This window comes from Tilletiaria anomala (assembly GCF_000711695.1).
Source record: "Tilletiaria anomala UBC 951 chromosome Unknown K437scaffold_34, whole genome shotgun sequence".
Lineage (NCBI taxonomy): Eukaryota > Fungi > Basidiomycota > Exobasidiomycetes > Georgefischeriales > Tilletiariaceae > Tilletiaria > Tilletiaria anomala.
Genome location: NW_013546988.1, coordinates 35,353 through 61,589, shown reverse-complemented (window position 1 = coordinate 61,589; position 26,237 = coordinate 35,353). Strand labels below are relative to the sequence as shown.

The window sequence follows — 26,237 nt, the reverse complement described above, 5'->3', positions numbered from 1 at the left end:
GCCTCTGGTTGCATGGTCCAATATTGTGCTGTGAACGATATATTCGTGGAAGCCAGAAGCACGGAGCGTTGAGTAGAGGGATCAAGAGAGTATTGATGTCGTTGATTCCGTTGGTGTTGTGTTCTTGCCTCGCTCCTTTTTATGCTTTTCTGTTTGAGTCTCGCTATGTAGAGTCAAAGCAAGGCTCTGCTTCCATCTGCCAAGATACCTCCGAGCACAACCCAGTCAAGAGACTCAGGGCCCCCGACAGTCCGCTCCTGCTCAGGCGACCAGGCAGGTAAATATTCTTCGAACCGCGAGAGGTTTCGATTCGGAGACCCTCGTACTAGGATTGGCTATGAGGTAAAGGAGTTTCAGCTGCCGTCAAAAGCTGTCAGCCGGCGACAATGCACTTGCCACGTCACACGATCACCTCGCGTGTTCCGGCTCCAACTTTCGTCCGCGCATGTTTCTCATCTGTCGATCAGGAGTCTGAAGCCGAGCATCCGCCAAATCAGAAGCAGTGGAAGGGCAAGGAAAAGGTGACCGACCACCTCAATGATGAAGGTGTTGCGAGTGAGCTGCATCTGGAGGACGTCCAGTACCCGAATCGCTCCACTTTTGCGTGCGCTACCCAAACTGGCTTTTTTGTGGTCAACACATGGCCTCTCCGAGAATTAGTCCGACGAGGTGCGTGCCCTCTGCGTACGCTTGTGTGCGTGAAATACATGCAGCTGAGCTTTGCATTCTGGACGCACAGAATTTCCAAAGGCCCAAGGAGGCCTCGTCACCGCGGCACCGGTGGACGACTCGTCGCTTGTGTTGCTTGTCGGTGGCGGTCGCGTACCTCGCTTTGCCCCGAGCAAAGTCATCATATGGGATGAGGCGTCCTCCCACCGACGAACCCCCTCTGGCCTTGCGAGCACTACTAGACCTGCGCAGGCTAGGGGCGAAACGTCGCGCAAAGAAAGCCACACCGAGCTTGCGCATGCAGAAAGTCTCATCCTAAGGTCCGACAGCACAGTTGACCTGGAGCCGACTTCGCCGCCTGATACACCCTCAAATAGGTCTCATGCCGCGATGTCGAAAGCGTCCTATCAACCTTCACGGTACGGATATGGGCTGGACGACATGTTTCGCTCTCAAGCCAGTATTGCGTCGCAGCACAATGATGAGGACCACGACAGTAGCGGGGCTGAGAGCGAGCAAATGTTTGTCAGTGTGGCAGACTTTGATTCCACGGTCAAGGATCGCGGTGATGCACCTGAACGAGCGGGCGCATTTAACGCAGGTATTAAGTCGGAGAGCAACGCTCGGGGCCAAAGCTCAGCTCCGCCCGAGATAGCAATCTCCCTCGGATCAAGTGACGAGAAAGATGGACCCGCTCTCCCGGACTCGTTGTTTCCCACGTCAGCGGGCAATGCAGAGGATACCACGATACAATCGCCAACAGGTGCTGCTATCGTTGAGCTAGAATTCGGCGAGACTGTCCGCGGTGTGCATGTCAAGACGTTTGGCTGCAAGGGCCAGCGCGGCGAATTTGACAGTATGCTCATGGTGGTCATTCTCAAGACAAAGGCTGTCGTTTTTGAAGTTGCAGCGCCACAGCAAAAAAATGGAGCAAATGCCGGATGGTCCGTCCACCAACGGCTTGTTGTCAACATGGTAGACACCTTGTCGGGACTTGGGGCAATCACAAGTCTGAGGGGAAGGCCTGACCTTGCTCTGATCGCCTTGCCTGGGCGCCAGTTGGGACATGTTCAGCTCGTTACTCTGCCCGTGGGTCCAGGCAACACGAGCAAACCCGGTGGCCCCAGCACAATCATCGCAGCACACACTTCACCGTTATCGGCTATCGCGCTCTCCAATTGCGGTTCACTCCTCGCCACGACTTCAGAAAAGGGTACTTTAGTGCGCATTTGGTCTACGCTCAGCACTGCCAGTTCCGCACGACCGAGTGCATCGGGCGCAGCCGACGCACCTCTTCGCACCAAACTTGGCATTCTCCTCGTGCGCGAGCTTCGACGCGGTCTAGACACTGCGAAGATCCACGATGTGCGTTTCTCGCCAGATGGCGCGTGCATCGCAATAGCCAGCGAGACGGGGACGATCCACTTCTTCTCGCTTGCCAAAGCATCAGACCTTAGTCGACGCGACTCTACTTTGTCCCATTCGCAACCCAAAGGCTTTAAGACCTTGTCCCAACTCACCAGCGTGGTACCTTCATCAATTCTGCCACAGTACTTCAAGTCCGAGTGGTCCTCAGCACAGTTCCGCATCTCTCTGCAATCTTACACGGCGCGCGCAGGGGGGGCACCAGACACAAAAGGCGACACAGGCTGGGTCCAGATTGGCGGGAAAGAGAGCACGGCATCTGGTCCGTCTACTGAGGGACAATGGGCTAGCATTCGTGGCCGCATCGAAGATGCTCGGCGAGGAGAAGCAGGGTTGGATGAGCAGATCTTCCTGTCTTGGACCCGCGCGGAAGGCACGTATCAGCTCATCGCCGTCACTACGGCGGGAAGCTACTATCGGGTCTCTCTGAAGCCCGAGAACTTCGAGAAAATTGCTGATGACGAGTCGGACGACGATGCCGAGTCCAGTGTGGTCCTGGACATGTACAAGACCTCGTCAAATAAGCGCAGCAGCACGAAGAAAGCAAAGAAACCAAAGCCGAACCAGGACGCAGGTGCTGTCGGCTGCAAGTTGGAAGAATACCGCAGATTCGGTCAAAAGGACGAATTCGAGATGTAGAACCAACCACATACGACGTAGAGCACAGCACTGTCTTCGCCTGGTTTCGCGAGCATTCAACACTCAGTCCCCCATTTCTACTGTAATACAGATATATACAAAAGCAGCTGCATTTGTGAGCGATAATGCAATGAAAAGCGATTGGCAAAAGCCCGGTCATAGGAGGTGTCATCGCAAGCGGGGGAAGAAGCCCAAGAACGTTGCGCCGTCGACATCGGGTTCAAAGTCTTTCCCTTGACCCCACTCCATGGCGCATTCTGTGAGAAGTGGCGTGCCAAGGTAGTCGAGGAGCGCAGCACCACCATCGATGGATTTGAGAGAGCGCCTTATTCGGACGATGAGGCGCATGACGTCGTCCGGCGAATTAGGCGTGGCCGCATCAGCGGAAATCAGGTTGAGGATGGTATTCAAGCTGTTGTGGCCGTTACCGCGGGAGACGGCCGAAAGAAGGTTGACGCCATTCCCGGCTCCACCCTCGAGGAAGGCAAATTCAGAGCCTCCCGGGCCATCGAGTGCTGAAATCCCATCCCAAGGTAATGATTGCGCGACGCGCTGCCTCAGTTGCAGGACATAGTGCTGCGCTGCGTAGTAGAACGCCGTCGTTTCTGTCACACACGGCCTCGATCCGCCGACACTTTGACTGAAGCCGGCCTTGGCAAACCAGCGCTGCAGGCCATTGTCGATCTTGTTCGCTTCGAGGATCAACTTGGTGTCCAGCTCACCGACGTCGTACTGGAAGCTTGCAAGATCCTCCTCGCTGAAAGAGCCAAGTGCGCTCTGCGCTTGTGAGACCGCTTGCCCATGATTGTCGCGAATAGGGATATGCGGCAGGCCTGCTTGTTGGCGCAGCTGGTGTCGCGAAGCATAATCCATGCGGCCTACTTCGACAGCATGGCCGCAAAGGGCGACAATGGCCGAGAATTTGGCACAGGGGCCGAGCGAGTCCAACTTGGATGCTGGGTCCATCCGAGCCGAGGCATTTGATCTTTCGACGCCGAGAGCCGCCTGGCTTGGGTCTTCCGAGACTTCGAGGAGCGAACGAACAAGGTTGCGGATGGTGAAGGAGCGTTTGGACAGGCTGTCGTGTTCCAGGGGCTGATTGGGTAGCGTTCCCTTCATTGCCTGCCACTCACTGGCCGATGTCGCCTCCCATAGAGACTCGTCGCCAAGGTCACCCACTTCGAGAGAGCCGAGCTCGGACGCGGAAAGCCAGGGTGGGACGTGGAAGAGTATGCTCTGGAGCACATCGCACACGGAAATAGCCCAGAGGGTCCGCTTACGCTCTGCTCGCCGGACCCATTCGCGCCATTTCTCATGCTCGGAAAACAGACTTGAGCGCTGTGAGCGTTGTCGCGCCAGATTCTCCCGGTGCTGCGTCTCTTGTAACAATTCTCGCCCAATCTGAGAGACCCAAAGACAAAATGGACATCATGAAGTCAGTATCCAAAGCGGCGCGAGAACAGCTACGCTAGAATTGCCGACGCACCGTGATCAGAGCACCGTGCAAGAGTCGCGCGTGATTCTGATGTGGCCTGCTCTTGCTGAACAAGCTGACGAATTGCACGAGCGCAAGCGATTGCGCACGGCGCAGCAGCGTCGGTTCCGCCAAGAATTCCTTTTCAAGGTCTGCGCCAGCCTCGTTGAATGAGAACGTAGCGCGCGTCGTGCTGGGAGGATTGTCCGCGAAGTCTCCTAGCAACTTCGCTTTGAGCTCGCCTGCGCCATACCAATCAGCGCCGCGTTCGCTTGCGCCGTTTCCGTTGCTATGAATTCCATGCGCACCACCTGCACCCCGGGCGTCGCCGCCCGCGGCGAACTGGTACGCTGCTGAGTCCGCCATGCCGTCATAATTGGCACCGACGATGGCCATGGCGCGGAGCAGGTCCTCGGTACAGGGCTTAAGTCCGTCGATCTGTTTCGCCTGGTTGGTCGTCTTGAGCATGCCATTCACGTCGAGGATGTCCTCGTACAGCCGTGGGATGGTCGGGGTGTGGATGAAGGGAAGATGCTTGTTGAAGTTTTTGACGAACAATGATAGATGCCGGTTCGAGGGCGGCGGTGAGGACGGCGTCGGGAGAGTTCCGAAATGCCCTGAGCCGACAACCTCGGAGCTGGGGCCTGCACCTGGCCCAGTAGCACCAAGGCCGCTTACGCTAAAGCCATGGATGCTCTGCTCCTGCTGTTCTGCCATGGAGATGTTGCGAGCGGGCGAGAAGATGCTGGCGGCTTGCGTAATGTACGACCCAAAACCTAGATTAGTCTCGTCGTTGAGGCCGGGCGAGAACAGCCTGCCGAAATCGAAGCGCTCGGTCGCTGGGAAACCCTCCATCGACGGCAGCGCGTATGAAGAGGCATCCTGGTACCCCGGCGGCCCGCCGGGTGTGGAGGCGAGTCGAGGTGGAGGGATCATCAGGCCGTGTGCTTCGTCGTGCTTCTGCGAATTCCAGACTGCGCGATGATGCGATCCAATGGCGGGTGGCGGTGGAGGCATGGACCCAACTAAAGAGGGACGCAGAGCGGATGCAGAACGGGAGAGAGCAGTGACAAGTCAGCATGACAGAAGCGTGCAATAAAGGTACCGCCGTAACAGAATGCCGCACGCACCGGAAAGAGGAGTCCCGGACATGTCGAATGTCGTGTTCCCAGCTGCAGCATTACTAAGCAGGGCTGAGGGGGGCTGAGAAGCGATTGAGGCCGACGAGCGCCCGAGATGCGCGGAAGGCGTCGCACCACCAGCAGACAACGTACTGCGGCTGCCGCCGGACTCTGTGCTGACGGAGTTGCGCCCGGCCTTTCCGCCGAAACTGCCGGGCAGGTTCGTGCTGATGCTGCTGAGCTGCGGCTGCGTCTGGCGGCGCATGAAGCGCGAGGCGACCGATTGCGCGCCGAAGTTAGGCGGCACGCTGGTGCTATTGTTGTTGTTGTTGTTCTTGTTCTTGTTGTTCTTGTTGGTGGTGGTGTGACCGTACGGGCTGTCATACCCGCCTGGGCCCCCTCCTCCCAGCTGCGGCAGACTGGCCGGCGGGCCATACATGTCGCGCCCCGAAATGGCCATGGCCATGAGGTTGGCCGCGTCACTCATGCTGACACCTCCGGGTCCGACCTGCTGCGCGCTAGGCTCGTTGTCCTGGTTGAGATGGAGCTTCATATGCCTCTGCAGCGAATCGGTGCGAGTGGATTTGAACTTGCAGAACGTGCATGCGAACGGCTTCTCGCCCGTGTGCGAGCGCATATGCCGCGAGAGGCCGTTCTTGCGCTGGAACGCCTGGCCGCAGACATGGCATGAAAAGCGCCCGGAGGCGGCCTTGCCGGCTGAACTCTTGGACTGGTCAGCAGCTGCGCTGCCCAAGGCGGAGGAAAGGTCGGTGGGCCACTTGGAGGTTGCATCTTCCAGGGACCCGCTTGAGGCCTGCGAATCTGGTGACCCGACGTCCATATCTGAAGTCGCCATTGCGACCGTTGCTCCTCCTTCTCCGATTACAGGCTCGTTCTCAGCCTCGATAATTTGCTTCCCCTGCTGTCCCTCGTTTCCTGCGTATGCTCTGCAGCCACCAGGAAGACCTGGCCTGCTGGACGAATCAGACCAGCTGAGACGACCTGCTGCAGATGCAGATGCCGGTGAAGGTGGAGGTTGCAGCGTCGACTGCGAGGAGCGGCCAGCCGATGCGGGTCCGACGAGGCTAGAAGATGACCAGGCGCTGCTCAAGAGCCCAGCAGCGGACAGGCACGACAGATCTTGGTCGTTAGCGTGCGAGGAAATGCTAGTTGAGCCTTTGGATGAGGGAGTAGGTGCTGCAAGTCGACCTGGACCAGCCGCGTCCGCAGTCGTCGTGGATGCTGCTCCTTCTGCTGCAGATAAAGGTGACCGTAGCAATTCCTCCCTTGGCGACAAGAGAGGCGGAAAGAGCGCAAATGCGGATGCAGCAGCAGCAGCTGCTGCTGCTGAGGGTGATGTCCCCGCTGCTGCGAGCACTGCGTGGGTTTCGGCGTAGCTGCCGCCGCCGCTGGTTAGACGCGTGTCGGTCGATAAGGGCGAGTGTGTGTGAGCCAGTGCCGCTGAGGGCAGGCTGCGGAGTACGGATGTCTGCGCCAGCTTGGATGACGTGGGCAGGGTTCGGCGCTCTACGTTGCGAAGGATGAAAGGACGGATGGGTGGATGTGGCCAAGACGAGGACCTTGTGGATGGGACGACCAATAGTCGGTCGGAGTGTGTAAGGATGCAGGCTAGCGGGGGTTAAGGCAAACACTGCTCCTGTGGCGCCAGTTGATTGCCCCCGCGCGCGCTTTTTCCACCCGCTTCCTTTTTTTTTCGGTGGCCACTCCCTCGAACTTATTTCAACACAATCAGAACCCAGCTGAAAGTGCTGCGAGCGTTCGATGGGATGCTGGAATTCACCGCTTCACCTTGTCTTGGAACGGGTCAGGTTGGATGGATGGACAGACGTTGCTGCGATGACTTTGAAGATTTGTCAATGAAGAAAGAGCAGATTATTGTCACAGAAAACGACCCAGATGATGATTACAAAGTTCGTGCTCGGAAACAGTCGCACGTATGAGGATGCGATGAGCACCGTGACCTTGATATGCATCCCAAACTCTACAATGCAAGATGATCTCAATCGTCCCATACAACTCCACGAACTCATCTAGCTGAACAGACTGGGCAAAGGGGGATACGTATGCAGGATGTATCTTCAATCTCAGAACCAATTTCCGTAGAGATTTGCGGGTATTCACAGGGCAGGAGGAATGAAACGGCAGAGGCAGGTCGAGTCCCTGTCATCATCTCATGCCTCAGGCAAGGTTACAAAACAGGAAATACAATAGCTGCCGATAGCTGCACACTAGTGGCTATCGCCTATTTGCATCCAATAGTATTCAAAGATGATGTGGAGCGATCAAGGACTGTGAAGGCGACAAGGCCCCGATTTGACGATCGCCATGAGCATGAGCTCTACCGTATGTAGGGTAGCCAGATGGACAGACAGACAGACAGAGCGCACTCGACGATACAATGTACAATTCATGTACATAACGGCTACATACGTATGCGTGTAGGTATGTATCCATCTAGGACGCTGGGCACGCACAGAACGACGATCGACAATTGCCGAACACTAGTCTACTCTGCAACTTGCTCTAGCTTGCTTCTTCGCTGAGACGCTTGAAGCAGCTGTAACACTCTGCAAATCTCATCGGAACGTCAGGATTGGCTTCATTTTCAATTGTGCAATTGGGCAGAGGACCCTGGAAGGTATTGGAGGCGACGTCGAGCTGGATTCGCTTTCAGCACATGGGATACTCGTACTGCTTGGTGGCCGAAGGTGAGCTCTAGTACATAGCCCCGAACAAAGAGGTCTAGTGTGGTGCCGTAGGGTTAAACTTTGGAAGCGTGCTTGTCAAGAAGGCCGATCACAGCCGAAAATGTATGTACGAGTATCATGAATTTGTAGCCAACGAATACGGTAGACTGTGCCTCTGGCGTGTAATTCGAATGGAGCAAAACATGGCGAGACGCACGTGTAAGTCGCACCTTGTCCCGCAAGTGCGCTAATTTTCAGATCAGGAACTTTCCGCTGCATACTGCACACTACTTTCCAAAGTCTAGACTCTAGCCTCCATCCATTCATTCCCCTAGGCTTTAAAAGGCAAAAGTTTCCCCCAAAGGCAAAGCATGCAAGACCTGGGGTGGAATCCTAGAGTGTCCTGGCACGTGGCAGTTCCAAAGCTGACGCCGCAAGAAGCATAAATAGAAAAGCCATGCAGCCAGGTGTGCCAGGCCCGTGATCTCAAGGAAAGACTCAACGTTGCATCCATGTCCGTGGGCACTATGTATCTCGGCAAGTTTCGGAGACTGAAACCGCCGGTAGCGAGCAGTCAGGCACCGTGGGGGTTGTGGCTAACCCTTGACTGTCTTGTTCTGCTGGAAGGAAATCATCACGGCAGGGATCGTCCGTTTTGCTCTTACGTGCTTTGGTGAAAGCGGTGAAAGGGTGGCGCATCGCAAAAAGAGCGAGACTAAACTTTCAAGCTCTCGGAGGCTCCGTGCCCTCAACTGGTCTGTGTGGCGCCCTTTTGACCAGGTATGAAACAAATTTTGCTTTGTGCCCTGTGCCCTGGCTCGCGACATGCGGGGTCGCAGGTCGAGCAACCAGTCCCAATTGATGCACCGCAAATCTCAGGGGAGTCTCAGACCGGACATATCTCGTTTTGACTCTCTCTCGTCCCAACCCATCCAGCTGATCAATCAATCGAAAAGCGAGTGATCGATTGGAAAGCAGATGATCGATTGAAAGTGTCGTGAAGGAGCGAGATGATCACGTGACCATGCATGGTGGACTAATGGTATATTCACCTGTGAGGTGCTCATCCTTGGTATGAATCGAGCCATTCACCCTTCCTGTCCTACAGGGTCTTCTCCGCTTTCCCCATTGGCCAGCTCTCTCCGTCCAAGCTCACCACAAACGCAAGCACAAACCCCGAACATACATGCACCCATTAATTGCTTCAGCCTTGCTGTATTCGCCTCTTGAACTATATTACATGCAGCTTACCGCCACCAAGCACACGCTTCATCATCTTCACATGTCGTTCCGCCTTCAGCTTCGACGCGATGGTACCCATACAGGCATACAGGACTCTCGCATCTCATAGAAGCATGGCAGGAAGGCAGCTGAAGCAGTACCAGTAGCACGCACTGCGGCTGACGGTCCTTGCGCTTGTACAAGAGGAAAGCACATGGCACTACGCATGTCCGCGTGCGAGTGAGGTGTACATAGGACGCATGTAGTGGATCGCATGTCTGTGCAGCTGCCCTCTGAACCTCACGGACGCTCGTCGCACAACAGGGCGCGCACAAAAGGCATGTCCGACACTCATGTGGACAGGGGAGCGGCAACCGCGTTGCAGTGGGATGCCCAACGGACTACTTGCGCCGATGTTGCTCGATTACACAATCCTATGCTCCACGCAGCCCGTTCCTCATCTGGACCAGCCGATCCCATTCAGGCGCGTCCTCGAACGCCTCCTTCGTCCTGGCCATGTATCCACGCACGAGCGAGCGCGCCTTGAACTTCCAATCAGGCATCGCCTCCTCCGCTTCCTCATCCTCCTTGCTGCCTCCCTCTTGCGTCAGCGCAAGCGGGCCCCTGACCTTCGCCGGCCTGGGCCCCAGGTTCTCCATAACCTCCACGAGCTCCTGCAGTTCCTCGACGCCCTGTAGCCAGCGCGCCTTATCCAGCGCCGCCGCGTCTTCGCCCGCATCGGCTCGCGCGCACTTCCATGCTTGCAGCTCAGCCTCCAGGTACGCGCGGTACGCTCCCTTGTACATCTGCAGCCGCGCGTACACGCGCCACAGCCGTGCGCTGTCATGTACGCGCGCCAGCAGCGTGCCGCTGAAGAGCAGCTCGATGGCGCGCAGCAGGTTGCGCGCCGCGTTTGGGTCTTCTTGTTCTTGCGCTTGTGCGTAACCCTGTGCGGCGCCTGCGCCATCGGTAACAACAGCAGAAGATGCACCTCCGCGCGTGACGGCATCCACCAGCCGGTCCAGCACATCAAAGTCGACGGCGTCTGCGCCGCCCTTCTCGCCGGCGTCCGCGGCCGACCTGGCACAGCGGATCTCAACGACGCGGCCCAGAGCGCGCGCTGCCTCGCGCAGCTCACCAACATCGATGGAGACGACCATGTAGTTGTACCACACTCGCCACGAGTCGCGTGAGAACTTGAGTGATTGCTCCAACGCGCGGTGCGCAAGCTTGCGCAACGCGTACGACGTGTCGGCCTTTCGTGCCGAAGAAACCCGTGATGGCTCATCCTCCTCGTCGTCTTCGGTGTCGTTCTCATCTTCGAGCGTTAGAGCGTCCAGCCCATCGTTTGCCTCTTCATCGAGCAAAGGCAGCGCAGTGCCGTTCGTCACCTTGCTGGCATCCTGAGCTCTTCGCTTTCTCACACCACCTTTCTTGCTTCCACCCTCCACGCCCATCCTCAAATAGCAGCTCGCGAGGTTGTTCCAGCTCTCTCCATCTTCGTCGTCCAAGCTGGTACAGCGCCTGAAACACCCTGCCGCCAGCTGCCAACTCTCTTCGCGCATGTATGCGCAGCCGAGGACGAACCAGCTACGCGAGAACAGTGGATTGATCGCCAGCGCCCGACGGAGCCAATCGATCGTCTGCGCGTACTGCTGCGAGCTGAAGTAGATGCCGCCGAGCGAACGAGCTGCGCGAGCGGAGGAAGACCCCGAGACGGACCATGCTTGCTTGTAGTGTTCCAGCGCAGATGCGGGCTCCAGGTCACCAAGTAGGCACCAGAGCTTCGCAAGCCTAGCTGCTCCCATGCGTGTGCGTGCGGTGCCCTTGCTTGTCCCGCTTACTCCCTCCGACTGCTCCATCTGTTTCCGCCTGACCAGCGCTTCGCCGACCTCGACCTTTCTGCCTTCAAGCAGATCCCTCACCACTTCCCTGCCCTCCTCATGCCTGCCCAAGCTGCCGAGACAGAGCACCGCTTCCTCCCACATCTCGATAGCGCTGTAAATCTCCAAGGCGCTCCGCACGACGCCGAGTGCAGCGTAGCGCTTGCCCAGTTCGGCCTGCAGCTCCCAGCGCGGTGGAAGGTCAATGCTGAAGAAGAAGCGCAAGCGCTCTGAGACGCTCGAGTCAGCCGTCGGCATCTGGTCCACGAGCGCTTGCAGTTGGAGCACGCTCCTCTCCACCGTGCGCGTGCGCGTGCTCTCCAGTCGCGAGCGCAGCAGCAGCGCCATCGTGTAGACGGACCAGTTCATCGGGTGCAGCAGGACGCGCTGGACGAATGCTGAAATCTGAGAGGATGTCAAGCCGTGCGATGGCGACGTGTTGCGGATGTTGAGCGAGAGAGCAAGCAGTATGGACTGGTCAAAGGGTGACAGAGGCGGCTGTGCATTCGGATCGATAGCCGCAAGCGGAGAAGCAGCGTCTTCACCACCGTCGGTGCTGATCACAGTCGATGTAAACTGCGTCAGCTCGAGTAGTGTATCATCATTGAGCTCCAGATTTGACGGCATCGACTTGTCCTGCCCTTCCTTGGAACGTGATTTCCATCCGCTCCTTTCGTGATCGACTCCCTGCTCCTCTGCGACTGCGGCGTCATTTGCCTCCTTGGCCTCTTGAGCTTCACGAGCCCTCTCCTCCGCTTCACTCTGAATGACATCGTCGCGCGACTTGGCGAGCAGAATCAACTGAGACTTGTCTTCTTTTTGCCATTTGGTTCGTTTTCCCAGCGCACCACTGAGCTGGTATGCAAAGCCGTGCAGGCGAGCTGCTTCGACAAACAACTCTGAAGGTGTCTGATTTCGTCCCGGGCTCTGGCCTGCATCCTGACCGTGACTGTGTCCGCTGCCCCCGCGCTGTAGAGCAAGGCCGCGCTCCAGAACGAGACGAGCAAGGACGTCCGTCCATAGCTTGGCTTTTGGAGGATGTGATAAAGATGAATTGTTCTTGCGTTCGAGAAGGAACTCACTCGCCCCCTCAGGTCCGCGCATGATGCTATCGCCAAAAGGCACCGGCTCGTCGAGCAGACGGTTGTGTACGAGTGCACCTCGTAGGCGCCACCATGCTGCTAAGTGTTGCAAATCGGGCGAGTCACTTGTACTTGGGGATAATGATAGCTTTGCGAGCCACCTTACTGCGAAGACAAGCATGAATGGATCTCTGCACAGGTGGTATGCTGGCTCGCCGCGCCACTGCAAGGCGTCGACTGCAGCACTGTGCAGCTGTGCCTTCGCATCCTTGTCTTGGATGCCTAGCAGTTCAGCTGAGCTGAAGGACAGATCTGGACCCGTCCAATTGGCCTGTATAAATGCTGACAGCGCAGCAGCCGTGATGAGGATGGCTTGTTGGAATTCTTCGTCGGAGGTTGGCACATGAATCAAAGAAGTCTTGTCCAGCTCGTACCTACGAGCTGAAGAAGAGGGGGACGATGTTGATGATACGTTCCTCCCAAGCACATCTTCCTTGAACGGCTGCAGCATAATTTGCGCTGCCTCTGAGCGCAGGACCGCCGCATAGTCCCCGGCTTTGCAATGTGTCAAAAGAGCAAGGGTTTGTGCTGTGCCGCCGACGCCGCTATCGGCGCTCGCGCCGGGCAACGATGCGGTCCAAGCCCACAGGGATTCTATTTGATCGTCCATGATGCCTCCGAGAGAAAATCGCCAAGGTTCTTCCCGACCAGATTTCAAACGCAAGGCCATGAACAGTGAGGATGATGAGCTAGAAGAAGAATTATACGAAGGCAACGTCCGAGGGTTGCAGAGAGACCTCTTGATCCGACTCGAGTTGTGGAAAGCTCGAAAAATTTGGCAACGCAGGCTACGTACCCTACAGCCGCGACGGGGTTAAGGAGGAAACATTTGCACCGAAGAAGCTACGCGGTTGCACCGAATACTGTGGCGTTGTCCACGTCCTATCTAGCTTTTCATCTCGAACGCATGAGAAGTCTCTCGAATCGGCGCCGAGGCGTTGAGAGGCGATGAGGACGAACGGCGCCAACTATTAATCGGAACCAGGAACATCAAATGTACAGAGGCCCACAAGGCAGAAGCGCATGACTTACTTCGTAGCAACAAAGCCGTCGCTTGCCTCCTCATCGTGGTCTTTCAGCGCCTTTCCTCGCGATCAGCAGCCCCGCTTCAACGTTCCTACTCTTTTTCAGCCTGGAGGATCGCCGCAAATAGCCGCCCCACGATTCGGTATCCAGATCCATATTGGCGCCTCGAGGGCTTCCGGACTGAATCAGGAGCTATCTAGCTAACCCTCATACACCTCGGTGTGATGGTATGTGCTATTCCCCTATTTCATACTTGATGTTCATGGATGGCTGACGTCCATTATCACCTTACCTCTGCGCCACCCCTTCCTAACCGTTTCTCCTTCCCGCTTGACGGCCTCAGCCAGTCTCACTAGCCAGCTCCCGTGCGCTCTTCCCCCTGCGCGTCAAATACGCCAAAGTTACCCTTTTCATCCCGGTACAGGCCTCAACTCAGTTATCGGAGCTGAAGGCGCATGTGCTCCAGGCCCTCATTGCAACAAGGCAATCCCCGCCGCAAGGCGTTGCTGACACGTTCATGGATCTCGACGCGGTGAATGATCTGGGGTTCTTCCATGGTGCTGAATCATCCTCAGCAACGTCCGCCACTCTTTCTGCCGTGGGTGCTGATGCGTCTGCGACAGGGGCAGTAGCAGTTCATACAGGTGCAGGCGAGATGACATTCGAGAACGTTGAGGAGAGGACGGGGAAACCGGACACGGTCGGACAAGTGGGATGGAAAGATGAGGTGAACAATGTTACGTATCTTGGATTTAAATATCGCGGTGACAGTGAGCTTAAAATGAACTTATTCTGCGTTGCCCCGCCGCGACTGACGGTTGGATTTGACCGCTTCGCACAGAAACAGTCTCCCAGCCACACGTGCAGATTCCGTCGCTCATGGACGACGAGGACGAGGAGGACGAAGGGGAAGAGCTGGGGGATGACATTCCAATCCCGAAGTTCAATGAGGCTGGGGAAGAGGTGGGGTAGCCACATATTAGATGGGAAGACCTCATGCCACTTTGGCGCGGGTCTCCACAGCACTACAGTAGTTGCGCCGGTCAATGCACCATCAGGCGAACGCTAGCGCGTGGGGGATTTGATTTGTGGCACATGAACATGCAAACGAGGTCATGATCACTAATGGTAATCGCAAGTGATGCGAAAATGGGCTTTTATGCTACATACTTGTGCCGATCTGCTTTTCTCAGGCCATGTCGGGTTAGATTACACTCCTCTGAGCAGCGGCCTTCGCGAAGAGAGGCACCACGCCTACAACTACCGTACTCCTTGCACCTCGCCTCTGACAGCCGCTGCTTAGATGGAAGAGAGCAATCACCAATAACCATTGCCTTCGGCTCCGTCTAGAAAGTGCAAATCGAGCTGGCTCTCCTCACCAGGACCAACTGATGCTGCATCGAAAGGTGCGGCGCCGCCTGCATCTAGCCCTGGCGCGCCGTCCAGGCCTGGAAGCGGATCCAAGTCTAAGCCGGTTGCCGGCCATCGATCATGGTCATGCTGCATGAAGACGAGCATTTCCATGCCACATGTTGGACACACTATCGTAGCCGATGATCCGGTTGCTGGAGCTTTCCGAGTCTGAAAAGGTGCTAAAGGCTCCACGAACGATGCCGAATGTGATGCCAGTTGTATTTGCTCGGCCCCGGGCCCGTGACCGAGACTTGCTGCAGCAGCGGAACTCTCGGCAACTGGTTGAGAGATGGCCTTGCGCAAAGCTGCACGTTGCGCACCATCCAGCGAGGTGCTCTGCATGATCTCGGCCTGCAGATCCGGTGGAAGCCGCAAGAAGACATGCACATCAACGACAGCCTTGTCGTCAAGCGTACCCTCTCCCACGGTATCTTTTGCCACCGAAGCTGCACTTGATGCCGAGGCGTTCGGACGCGTGCGATTCTTAGCGCCACTTGCGCCGAGCAGGGTGCCGATTGATCGACTAGGCTTGCGTTTCGAGAGGTCGAAAGCGGTGATGTTGATCAGGTTGATCGAATTTACGTCTCCGCCTAGCCTAGTGGCTACCGCGGCTGCGCTAGCGGTGCCGCGTGCGCCATTGCTGGTGCTGATGGTGCCATTCGCGACCATCGCTCGAAACATGGCCATGCATGTTTGCGCGATCAGCTGCGCCCGCTCTTGACGGCTACGGGCCTTCGCACTCTTTTCACATGGGCTATCGCTGATGCTGCGGTCAAAGATGCCGACGGGCACTTTGCCTTGCTTACTCGTCCTGTTTTTCCAACCTTGGCGTATGCTGAGACGTAGATTCGTCGGGTAGCGCTTCCACTTGACCTTCGGCTTGATGTGTGAGACCTTCGTTGCCTCTTCTGTCTCCTTTTCCGTCTCCTCTTCCTCTTCGTCTTCTATCTCGTGGTACGTCTTGACGATGCCATTGAAACCCTGTTCATGTATGACTTCGCTCTTGCATATGAACCTCTGCTCCTTTAGCCGCTTAATGCCCGCGATGCCACTTTTGTGGTCCTCCTCCACCTCCTCTTCGTCCTCCAGCAGCTCCACTTCGAGCCGTCGGAGCAAGCTCAGTGCAAGCGTCTGCACCTGGCGGACAACCTCATCGCCGGCGATGCCTCCGCGCGGAAACGTATCCTCGACGCCGATCTGCGCAGGGAACTCCGGAGCGGGTACGACGGGCTCGTCGTCCCTTCCCTGCAGAAGCGCCCAGAGGCGCTGACCAAGGCGCTCGCCGAACAGTACATCGAAGCTGGCGGCGTCAAAGTATGAGCAAACAAGCGAAACGGTCAGGGGCCGCTCGTCTGATGGAGCGTCCCACGGGCGCTGGCCCTCCACGCGTTGTTCTGCCTGTCGCACAGTACCGCTGTCGCGCACAGCCACATTGGGGTTAACGCGCTTCTTGCCTGCTATGTCATCTTCGAGCGTCTGTACGATCGCCGAGCCAAAGCTGTTGACTTTGCGGATATCGAGAGGATCAAGGAAAGCTCGTAGAAGCGCGTCGCGCGCTTCTGCCTCCCTCTCCACCTCATCCCTTCTGCCGAGCCCACGGCCTGCGGCCGCGCTTTGAGCAGCTGGTGCGACAGGGAGCCACAGCGTCTGCTTGTTGGGCTTGTTGATCGCCCCGACCATTTTGGCTGCCATCTTGCAGTGCGCCACGCCCGCGCTCAGCGTCAGGCCCACCTCGCGTTCGATCATGTCGCGTAGGTGCAGCGCGAGGTGTGTGCCGATGCGCAGACGTGTGGCGTACAGGTCTTCCGCTTGTTGCAGCGCGCTCGATAAGCCCAGCCCTTGGCGGCTGTTTGAGGCTGGCGAGGGTAGGACGTGCCCGGGTACGCGATCAGGTTCGGCAACGTACCAGAAGCCGTTGTGCGAGTCAACGTCTGTGCCGGAGACATCGCCAGCTAATGAAGGGGTCCGTGAAGAATGAGAAGGTTGGCGGAGGTCGAAGAAAGAGACGGATGTCCCACTGCTGCCACTTGCTGTTTGTTCGGCCATGCGCTGCACCAGGTGGGCGTCAACCATGTCGGTCACCTGATCAAGCAATACTTTGAGTGGTGTGCAATATTGAGCAAGGAGATATGCTTGAACGACTCACATCGCAGAACAGCTCGTCCATGCCGAGTTTCTCCACTTTTCCGCCCCACACCACGCGCCTGACGAGCGTGAAGATGGCGCTGCTGAGCTTGCGGAACCAGCTGAGGTCTTCCCCGTTGACGAGCACGAGCTCGGGGCAGAGCCCAAGTGCCTCGCGGATTGACGCGAGCTTGCGCACGCCCTTGGCCCTGCCCTCGTAGCTGACGGTCGCAAGGATGCCCTTTTGCTTGATGCCAATCGGCAGGCCGTGCAGCGCTGGGTCTCGCAGGCGCGACGCGGAGACATAGAACGCGTCGATGTCGAGCGCGATGATGATGCGCTGGTGCAGCGGTGAGATGGTGTCGAGGTTCAGCAGCGAGGAGGGGTGTGGGGGAGCCTCTGACGGCTTCCGATTGGGCTGCTCTGCGCGTCCATTTGAGCCATCGCTCGCTCTTGCCTTGCCTGCACGCTTGCCATTAGGTCCAACGTCGGCCACGGCATTGCTCTTCCGCTTCAGCGATGGCTGCTGCTGCTGGCTCCTGAATGCTGGCACAGCCATCTAGATGACCGACTATCCACAGTCTTCTGTTGCACTCGCAGTGGGGAGGGGCGACCGTGGCAGCAGCCGCTCCTCTTGTTTATATTGCCATTCGTCCAGCAAGCGAGCGACGCTTCCGCCCCGGGCCGCTGCTCGCATCACACCCCCACGCCTCGATGGCGCTGTCGTCGCTGGTGTTGCTGAGAAAGTATGTCCACGCGCCGTCGAACGGATGCAAGGCTGTCTAGGCGTCGCGCTGAACACCGTTTCTTTTCCCTTGATGACGTACTCATATTGGTCTTTTCTTTCCCTTGCTGGTGCTGCCGCAGGGAATTCTGACAAGAGGGGGATTGTGATCGGAGCAGCATGCCACTGCGGTGACCTGGCGTGCATCTCGGCCGAGAAAGGACGCCACGCTGCACGGCTTACGAGCGGCCCCACCCTCGGCGCCACCATCGGCGCCGCACTCGGCTGGGCTGCGCGGCTGTGGGCCCATCGCCAGAGTTCAGCCGCCAACAAACTCCGGATAAGTACTGAGTAGTCTGTAAATACGTAGGGTTGTATATTTGTGTGTATGCATGCATCCACTTCCATCATCAGCACACACAATACATACATTTACACACACACACATCGAGCGAGCCAAGGCGTGGTCCACACCATTCACCAAACGAAGGCCAGGGAGACGGCATTCAGCTTGCAGCATGCAAAGGGCGTGATTCGCTGGGTTGGCTTTCGTTTGCTTGTTAGATTGACTCGTGATTGATACAACCATCCAAACACATCCATCGTTGTATTCGTCTCGTCATCCATACTGTGTGTGTCCGCCCTTGTTAGCGTGTTGCGAAACTTGTCCACGCTACCAGTTCACGCCTGCCTGCCTGCCTGCGAGAGACGGCTGTCAAGCTGTACTGTGCCTTTGCCCATTACATCTGTTTTGCAGGCCCTCGCTTTTATCGTCGCTGCCGATGGGACCACCACACGCCTTAACAGTCCAATCTAAAATCTGATCCCTGCACAGGACCATCAACATCAAAACAGCTTGTGTGATCTTCTTTCTGTCCATTCTTTACCCCCAAACATTCGATTCATCTGATCCGTCATCAGCACTAAGCACGCGCTGTCCATCGTTGGGTCCCCCTCCCTCCTACATGCACACCCTGACCAGCTTGGCCAGCTTGCGGTCAATCTATTGTATCTTGCCCATATACATATATACGCGACCGGGGCCGCCCACAGCTGGCAGCTGCGCCGGGGTTTCCCTCCCGACCACCCTGCATTGCATCCATCTCGCGGATTCTTTTCAGCGAGAGCGGTCCACATCCTGCAGGAAAAAGAAACCTGGAGAAAAAGGGCTCGATTACGCACTACGCGCTACCCGTTACGTCCGAGAAACACCGGACCGTACTGCGCGGGTCCCGGCGGTACAAGGTTGGCACTGGCAGTTTTTTACGGTCGTCGACCATAGAAATCCCATCTCGGACACTGGAAAGAGGTGTCGAACAGCTGGAAACACACTCGTGGCACCCACAGCTGACAGCTCCTAGTCACACACACACATACTCTAGGCAGGGGGGGACAAACGTGTGTGGAAGGAAGTTCGATCCCACAAGTATAAAGGACAGCGTCGCACCGACCCCAGGCGCATCCCCCACTGCCACTACCATGTCGAGCTCTTCCCGTCACCCCTACGCCTCGCCTCGACTGAACCAGCACCAGCAGCTCCCACCCGACCTGAGCACAAGCACAAAGCACGAAACCGACAACGCCTTCGCCTTCATCGACAGCACCGAAAGCGGTAACAACTTGCAGCACAGCGCAGCGATCGACGCGCTCGGTACGACGGCTACTGCTGTACCTGCACCTGCATCGCAGCGAAACACGCACGACGGCACAGACAGCACCTCGAAGCAGCTACACACGATGACCTCGCTGGTCCCCGCCGACACACAAGGCACGCTTTTGAGGTCCGTATCCAACGAGAAGCAAGCAGCCGCAGCAGCACAAGGGCAGGCCGGAAGCTCAGCAGGGTCGAAGGCGCAAGTACCCATGTCGCGACCGACTTCGGCACATGGACAGGTGCCAAGGGCACCTGGCATCGGGCCAGGTGGGCTGCAATTCCGTTCCCATGGCTTTTGGGACCCAAAACTGGAGAAGCAGCGTGGCATCCTCTTCAAGGGCTTCCTGCCTTTCGTTGCCGTCATGGCCATCTTCATAGTCTGGGGCGTCGTGTCGATCTACGTAAGTCCCTTACATCCTTGGGCAGTGTGCAGTTCGCGCCGCACTGCTGACAGGAACCGCTCACCCTCATCGCATCGCAGTGGGGCTCGCTTTACGAGACTAACACGCATCGACTCTCGGCGTACGTGATCAACGGCGACCCGAACGGGCAGATCGGGCAGACAATCTCGTCCGCCATCCTGAACACGACGCAGCCCTTGTCGCCGAACTACCCGCGCCGCCTGGGCTGGGTCGAGCGCTCCTTGGCCGACTTCCCAACGGCTGCTTCGATCGAGGAGAGCGTCGCGGTGCAGGAGGACTGCTGGATTGTCGTGCGCATCCTCGACAATGCGACCGCCGCGTTGCAGAGCGCACGCGCGACGGCCGACGCAAGCTGGAACCCCGCAAACGTCGTGCAGGTGTACTACTCGCAGGCGCGCAACTACCAGGCCAACTCGCAGTACACCCTCGGCGCTGTGCAGGAGATCCTGCAGGGGACAATCCCCCAGCTCAACGTCGCCCTCCTCGGGGCGTACATCTCCAGTAGTAGCAACAGCGGTAGCAGCGCGCAGTCAGCGCTGCTCAACGCCGCGTCACGTGCGCCTGCGACGATCGTGCAGCCCGTCGCATATACGACAAACAACCTGCGGCCGTTCAACCAGACTGTCACCATAGCTACGACGTTTGTCGGCCTGATCTACGTTCTGATCCTCGCGTTCAGCACCACCATGGCCGGCCATGGCATGCGCCAGCCGATCCAGCCATGGCTCAAGCTCAGCCATTTAACAGCGATGCGCCTCCTCGTGCCCCTCTTTGCGTACTTCTGGCTCAGCCTCAGTTTTGCCGCGCTCAACACGCCCTTCAAGGTGGCCTTCACCGGGCTCAATGGCAATGCAGCCGCCGGCTTCTTCGCCTTCTGGGCCGCTATGTTCACCGGCATGACGGTCTTCGGTTACGTCACCGAGGCCTTCCTCTGCATCCTCGGACCAAAGTTTATCGTCTTCGGCTTGAGTGAGCAACACAGCACGGGGCGGAAGAATCGCCTGACATGAGACTTACCAGCAAGCTGACATGATCTGAACCTTGCACCTCCTTGTCCTCTGCATGCTTTCACTCTCCCCATTCTTTTTTCCCGGCGCAGTGTTCTGGATCATCTTGAATGTCTCAAGCGCGAACTACCCGCTAGAGATGCTCAACGTCTTTTACAGGTACGGTTACGCCATGCCTTTCTACGTGAGTTCTATTCCAGCAGAACATCCCTGAGCAACGCCTGCGTTAATGCTCACAGTCTCGCCAAACGTTCATTTGCCGCTTGCAGAATCTCAAGCAGATCTTCCTCACGATCATTTTCAACACTGGCCGCCACATCATGATTTTGCAATACTTTGGCGTCCTCTGGGCATGGCTGGTGAGCACGACGAAGCGCGACCTCATGACCGTGCCATGAGCAGCAGTCTGATCCGCTCCGCTTTGCTTGTGAACATCATTTTCTTCCTACAGGCCGTGGCGCTGCTGACGATGCCTTTCTGGTTCTGGTACGAGCAACACAACACCATCCAGGAGCGCAAGGCGCAAATGGCTGGTGGGCAAGGCTACCCGACGCCAGCAACTAGCACGGGCGTGGTGGGACCGGCCGCCTACCGCAGCGAAAAGGATCTCGAAGGAAGCAACAACCACCAGGATGGCGCTGGTAACCGGGGAATGCCGCCTTCCTTTACCTCCTCACATACAACTCCACGATCGACCCGTGAACTCGGGGAAGAGGAGTCACATATAAGCAGCCACGGGCGATGATGCTTTCAAAGTTCACGCATGCACACACAGACTCTCGTTTTAACTCTCGACTCGTCGACACTGATCTGGGCCAATCAGTCGAGCCCGCCTATGATAACGTCACCACCTACAACGTTGTTCCCGTCCTGTGGGGCTACAGGAAAAGAGCGATGCAAAAGCGACGGTGTAATTGTTTCATGGCTCCAGGCATAACGTGACACACTCTCTAGATAAAATACAGTAGATAATATGCTGCTTACTGAGCCCATGTCCCACGATGAATAAGAGGCGTCGCTGGAGGGCACATCTGCTCAAAGGGAACAGGGCTGCATAAAAATATGCGGGTCCAGGATGGACCGAAATAGAAACACGAGGCGGGCTTCCGGAGCGATCGTCGTGTTACACATAAAGTGTGCATCTCTACGACTTCCAGTTGAAAATGTCCTTTGCACCAGAGCTGTTGGTGGTCGACGTGGTCGTCTGCGCATCGCCTGCTCGCGGCTCGAGCAGCAGACTGCGCCGGTACAGCTCCTCGGCTGCACTCCCACCGCCGCCTCCCTTGACAGCCGCCAAGACCGAACGGAGGAAGGACTGGATCTCGGGCACTTCGACCAAATTGTACGGCACCTGATACCGCTGCAGCTCGCCGATGATCCGGCTGACCTTAACGTATCGGTCGAAGTTGATGAGCTTCTTCTGCGGGTCGAGAGGCGATGCTCGCGTAGGAGCGTTTCCTTCATGGCAGAAAGTAAGATCGGTCAAGAAGAGGCCGACAAACGGCAGCGCGGGTGGGAAGGTCTGGCGAAGCTTTTGGCGGTACTCGGCAAAGTTACGCGTGTGCTCAACGGCGCGACGCTGCTGGTCATTCATGATCCTATACTTGGCGTTCAGCCCATCCCACGTCTTGCTGAGACGCGTGATCGTAGATGAATTCAGCGCGCACTGGATGGCCATAAGAGAGTTGAAATTATTCAACGAGTAGCAGCGCTGTCGAGGCGATTCAAGGAGGCGTGGGGCGCGTCAGCGAAGAAGTCCTCGCTGCTTGAGCGTGCAGAAACTCACATTACCCAGCTTGATGAAGAACTTGAGCAGCTCGCGGCGCTTACGTGCGTCAGCCTCGCTGAGAATGCACTCAGAGATCCAACCGGTGATGTGCGTGCTGAGCGCGCTCATAGCTTTGACGTGTACAGCGTTGCTGACGCCGACCTTCTTGCTGAACTCCTGTCCGAGAAGCTCTTCGGGCAAGATGGCGCAGTACAGCTTGGACTCCATGACGGTCAGCTGTCGCGCAAGCTCCAGCGCATCAAAGTCGAGGACGTTGACCATATGGGGGTTTATCTGCCGTAGATGCGACAGCAACGCCTTGGACACAATTGGCGCGGGTGGCGCGGGGCCGTTCTTGGGGAACGCCTGCGGGCTGTACATGCTCGACAGGTTGGTCAGCGACGCGAGCGGACCTTCGCGTTTGACGTGATCGGCTGAGACGACACGCGTAAGGCTTCCCGGCCCACGAGAGGCGGAGATCATCATCTGCACCTTGGTGGCGGCGCCTGCGGAGAGGCGGCGTTGCGCAAGGTCGGCAAGGCGGCTGACGGCGCGCTGCAGAGCTGGCTGCTCCTGCGCTTTGGCAAACTGTACGACGCCTTCGAGGATAACAGCGTCGGTCGACGGCTGCCAGTGCACTTCGAGCCAGTTGCGGAGGAAGTTGACGACGCGCAGACAGACCGGAAGTACCTTGCGCTGCTCAAACAGCTTGCGCTCCTCCTCGCTCAGTTCGACGTCTGCGGGTGGCACGACGTGGTAGCGTGCGACCATGGCGTCGCAGAGGCTCTGCGGCGTCGTGAAGAGGCGGAAGCACATGGCAAACGCGTTCGAGAACGTCGGGTCGACGGTCGTGTCGTGCGGCGTGAGCTTCTCAACGAGCGCCTGGAGTGTAGCGCCGATGAGCTGCTTATCGTTGTTGTACACGACGTCGCTCAGTTGGTACGACGGCGCCATGTACCGTGGCTGGTCGCGCTGGTCGAGGGACCAGGCAGCACTCGGGTCGAGCGTGCCGGAGCGGCCGCGGCTGGTGGGCGGGTGCTCGCTAAGGACGGGAGAGCTGCTTTCGCTCCGCACGCCGGAGCGCGCAGCCTTGGTCATGGACACCGGCGGGACGTCACGCTGGAAGTGACCAGTGATGGGCGCTGTATGCGGCACGGCCTGCTCGATGTTGAACGGGTCCGACTCATGCCGGTCGATCGACGGCCGGGCGGATGTCTCTGCCGTCGTCGCTGACTGGTGCGAGACGGCGCTAGAGCCGGACGTGCGTGAGTGGTCGCGTGACATGCCCTCGCTGCCATCGCTCTGGTGGTCGCTGCCGCTGTCCACGCGACCCGTGCGGCCCTTCGTCGCGGGCGGTAGTGGCTGGACGCGTCCGCCCGAGGGCGAGGCGATGCTGGCGCTGCGGGCGCGCCCGCTGGCGCTGCGGGTGATGCTGCCGCCGCCGCTATTGCCCCCTTGCTCGACGGCCAAGCGATTGGAAAAGGTTGATTTGGAGCAGTCGCGCCCATTGAGGTCGAGGTTGGAGCTGCTCTTGGGGATGCGGGTTGTGCTGTCTTCGTTGTACTGCTCGAGCGCTTGCTCCTGCTCGCGCCCCTGAGTCCTGTACATTATCTGCGCCTGCGCCTCACTGCCACTCTCGTCTTCCTCCTCACCTTCCACTTCGGCATCCGACTCAACGATCGCTTCGGCGCCGCTCATATGGCCGTCGGAGCCGTAGCGGTCACGCACGCAATTGAGGCTTGTCGCCTTGCGGCCAAGGTACGACAATGTGTTCTTTCCGCGCCGGCCAGATGCATATTGCTCCATCTCGTCTGGGTCCATAGCCTCCTCGCGACCCTGCTGCTGCTGTAGATGCTGTTGGTGCTCGTGCTGCTGCGGTCGCTGCTGCGAGATTATCTCGGTAATGATTATGCGAATGGAAGCGTCCTGCCTGTCGATACACAGCTTGACGGCGCCGACACACTCGCCGCCGGCCCGTAAGACGCCAGTGGCGGCCTGGAGCAGGTTCGACTTTTCGTCGTCCTCTGCGTGACGGAGCGCCGGGTTAGGAGAGCCGGTGATGACGCGCGCGGCGGTGACGAGCGCAGTGGTGGCCTCGTAGAGCGACTCGCGTGTCTCGAAAAGGATGCTCATCTCCCGTGGCTTGGCCGCCTGCAGCTGCGCCGTGCTGTGCACGGCCTCGACGACGACGAGCAGGCTGCGTACGGCGTCGACGGCCTCGCGCGTCATGTCGATCAGATGCGCAAAGCTCGACGCGTGGCTCTCGCGCGTGTGCGTGTGCACGTGCCCGATGAACCCCGCGATAACGGAAAGCAACTGGTCGTTGGCTGTGTTGAGGCGCTGCAGCACTTCGACGGCCGTCCGTTTGACCGCGACGGACGTGGCTTGCTGCTGCTGTTGATGCTGCTCGCTGATGGAGTTAGAAGACCCAGACCGCGGGATGGCGGCTGCAGAGTAGGAGCCCGCGTCAGATCCGTTCGATGAGCTGGCGAGGGAGCCAGAGCGCACTCGGTGGTCAGAGCCTGCGAGCGAGGCGGCTCCACGGAGATCCATCATGCTGCGAGCCGTCAGTCCAGCACCGCCGGGTTTTCCTGCTGCTCCTGCAGCTGCAACTGCTTTCCGCCTGCCCGAGTCGGGTGTGGGCGTCTTGTCGTGCTCCCTGGCGTCCTCCCCGCCGCCGCCGTACAGTTCATCGTACACCGATGACCTGCGGTCAGGGACCTTGAGGCCGCATTCGACGGCGACGTCGAGGAAGGTCTTGACGTTGGTCAGGACCATCTCGGCGTGGCGGAGCATGGACTCCATCTCGTGGCCCCGGACGCTCTCGTCCGTCATGGGAGCGGACGCCTTGCGGGCCTGTGTGACGAGGCGGCTGAGGACGGATAGGATTTGCTTGCGCTCGCGCGCAAGCGTCGGGTGTGCGCGCAGCACGGGAGACTCGCGCGTCAGGCAGTCGGTCGCGGAGAGCACGCTGCGCACAGATGAGATGACGCATGCGGTCGACGGCTGGAAGTGCGCGACGCGGTTAGCTCGCACGGCGTTGTGGAGTAGCGCGATCGCGTGGAAGATCGGATCAAGGATCGTGTACGCCAACGTGCTCGCATCGCCTGGTTGGCCCATCACCAGACCGCCCTTGTGGTTCAAGCGGCCGTGAGGGACGATGCCGCGATAGCTGGCGTAGCCGTTCGCCCGGTCTACATCTTTGGTCCCATGCTCCTTCCCTCCAAAAGCGCCACCAGCCAGGAGCCCGGTACTAGGAACAGCACTGGCAACCACAACGTCGTCGAGGTCTGGCTCGGGCTCGTTGTGGTCAGCATCCTCCTGGTCCACATAGTTGCTCGGGAACCAGCCTCGCTGCCCGTCCAGCTCTCCGTCCCACCATCCGCTAGCGTCGCGGTTGAAGACGCGGATGACCTGGCCGGCAAAGAACGAGAGGCAGGTCGAGTTGTTCGACTGGAAATCGTGCAGCGCGACGACGTGCTCGACGACAATCAACCCGCCGTCTGGGCCAGTGATTACCTCGGGTGCGGATGGCCGCCGACTGCTCCTGCCGCTGGTACTGCCGCTGCTGCTGCTAGCAACGTCAGATTCAAAGGCGTACGACGATGTCGAGGCAGGCGACGACGAAGCAGCGTCATTGAACAGCACTGGACTGCCCGACGCGCTGATGCTGCCGCTCGATGAGGCGTTTGAGAACATCTCGGCGGCGCCAGTTTGCGACGCACGTGCGACCATGGTGGTCACGGTCCTGTCCGTATCGTTTGGTGCTCGCTAGCTACCTCGTTCTCGAGGGTCGGGAGAATGCGCCTGAAGGGTG

General features: G+C 58.2%; 7 protein-coding genes across 7 annotated transcripts; 3 read left to right on the top strand and 4 right to left on the bottom strand.

The window, feature by feature from the left end:
* The first annotated feature begins 76 nt into the window (after positions 1 to 76).
* On the top strand, positions 77 to 2,856 carry K437DRAFT_256129 (uncharacterized protein). Its single transcript, XM_013388148.1, has 2 exons — positions 77 to 669; positions 740 to 2,856. The coding sequence occupies exons 1-2, from the start codon at positions 387 to 389 to the stop codon at positions 2,731 to 2,733; spliced, it is 2,277 nt and encodes a 758-aa protein (XP_013243602.1). The 5' UTR covers positions 77 to 386; the 3' UTR covers positions 2,734 to 2,856.
* A 3,022-nt stretch (positions 2,857 to 5,878) lies between these two features.
* On the bottom strand, positions 5,879 to 6,034 carry K437DRAFT_211007 (uncharacterized protein; the record flags this gene model as incomplete). The annotated part of the gene is made up of 1 exon (XM_013388147.1): positions 5,879 to 6,034. A coding segment is annotated over one exon (156 nt), but the record flags the coding sequence as incomplete, so codon positions are not given.
* A 3,621-nt stretch (positions 6,035 to 9,655) lies between these two features.
* On the bottom strand, positions 9,656 to 12,994 carry K437DRAFT_256128 (TPR-like protein). Its single transcript, XM_013388146.1, has one exon. The coding sequence runs from the start codon at positions 12,890 to 12,892 to the stop codon at positions 9,692 to 9,694; it is 3,201 nt and encodes a 1,066-aa protein (XP_013243600.1). The 5' UTR covers positions 12,893 to 12,994; the 3' UTR covers positions 9,656 to 9,691.
* A 446-nt stretch (positions 12,995 to 13,440) lies between these two features.
* K437DRAFT_105986 (uncharacterized protein) lies at positions 13,441 to 14,365 on the top strand. Its single transcript, XM_013388145.1, has 3 exons — positions 13,441 to 13,535; positions 13,652 to 14,078; positions 14,150 to 14,365. Exons 1-3 carry the CDS (start codon positions 13,533 to 13,535, stop codon positions 14,278 to 14,280), a joined length of 561 nt encoding a protein of 186 aa, XP_013243599.1. The 5' UTR covers positions 13,441 to 13,532; the 3' UTR covers positions 14,281 to 14,365.
* Positions 14,366 to 14,426: 61 nt separating this feature from the next.
* K437DRAFT_256126 (DNA/RNA polymerase) lies at positions 14,427 to 17,660 on the bottom strand. The gene is made up of 2 exons (XM_013388144.1): positions 16,868 to 17,660; positions 14,427 to 16,803 (listed from the first exon to the last, which is right to left on the bottom strand). Exons 1-2 carry the CDS (start codon positions 17,402 to 17,404, stop codon positions 14,626 to 14,628), a joined length of 2,715 nt encoding a protein of 904 aa, XP_013243598.1. The 5' UTR covers positions 17,405 to 17,660; the 3' UTR covers positions 14,427 to 14,625.
* A 1,772-nt stretch (positions 17,661 to 19,432) lies between these two features.
* K437DRAFT_223533 (uncharacterized protein) lies at positions 19,433 to 21,397 on the top strand (the record flags this gene model as incomplete). Its single annotated transcript, XM_013388143.1, has 5 exons — positions 19,433 to 19,624; positions 19,705 to 20,614; positions 20,745 to 20,836; positions 20,922 to 21,011; positions 21,104 to 21,397. 5 exons carry the CDS (start codon positions 19,433 to 19,435, stop codon positions 21,395 to 21,397), a joined length of 1,578 nt encoding a protein of 525 aa, XP_013243597.1.
* Positions 21,398 to 21,596: 199 nt separating this feature from the next.
* On the bottom strand, positions 21,597 to 26,237 carry K437DRAFT_105955 (ras GEF). Its single transcript, XM_013388142.1, has 2 exons — positions 22,439 to 26,237; positions 21,597 to 22,363 (listed from the first exon to the last, which is right to left on the bottom strand). The coding sequence occupies exons 1-2, from the start codon at positions 26,153 to 26,155 to the stop codon at positions 21,797 to 21,799; spliced, it is 4,284 nt and encodes a 1,427-aa protein (XP_013243596.1). The 5' UTR covers positions 26,156 to 26,237; the 3' UTR covers positions 21,597 to 21,796.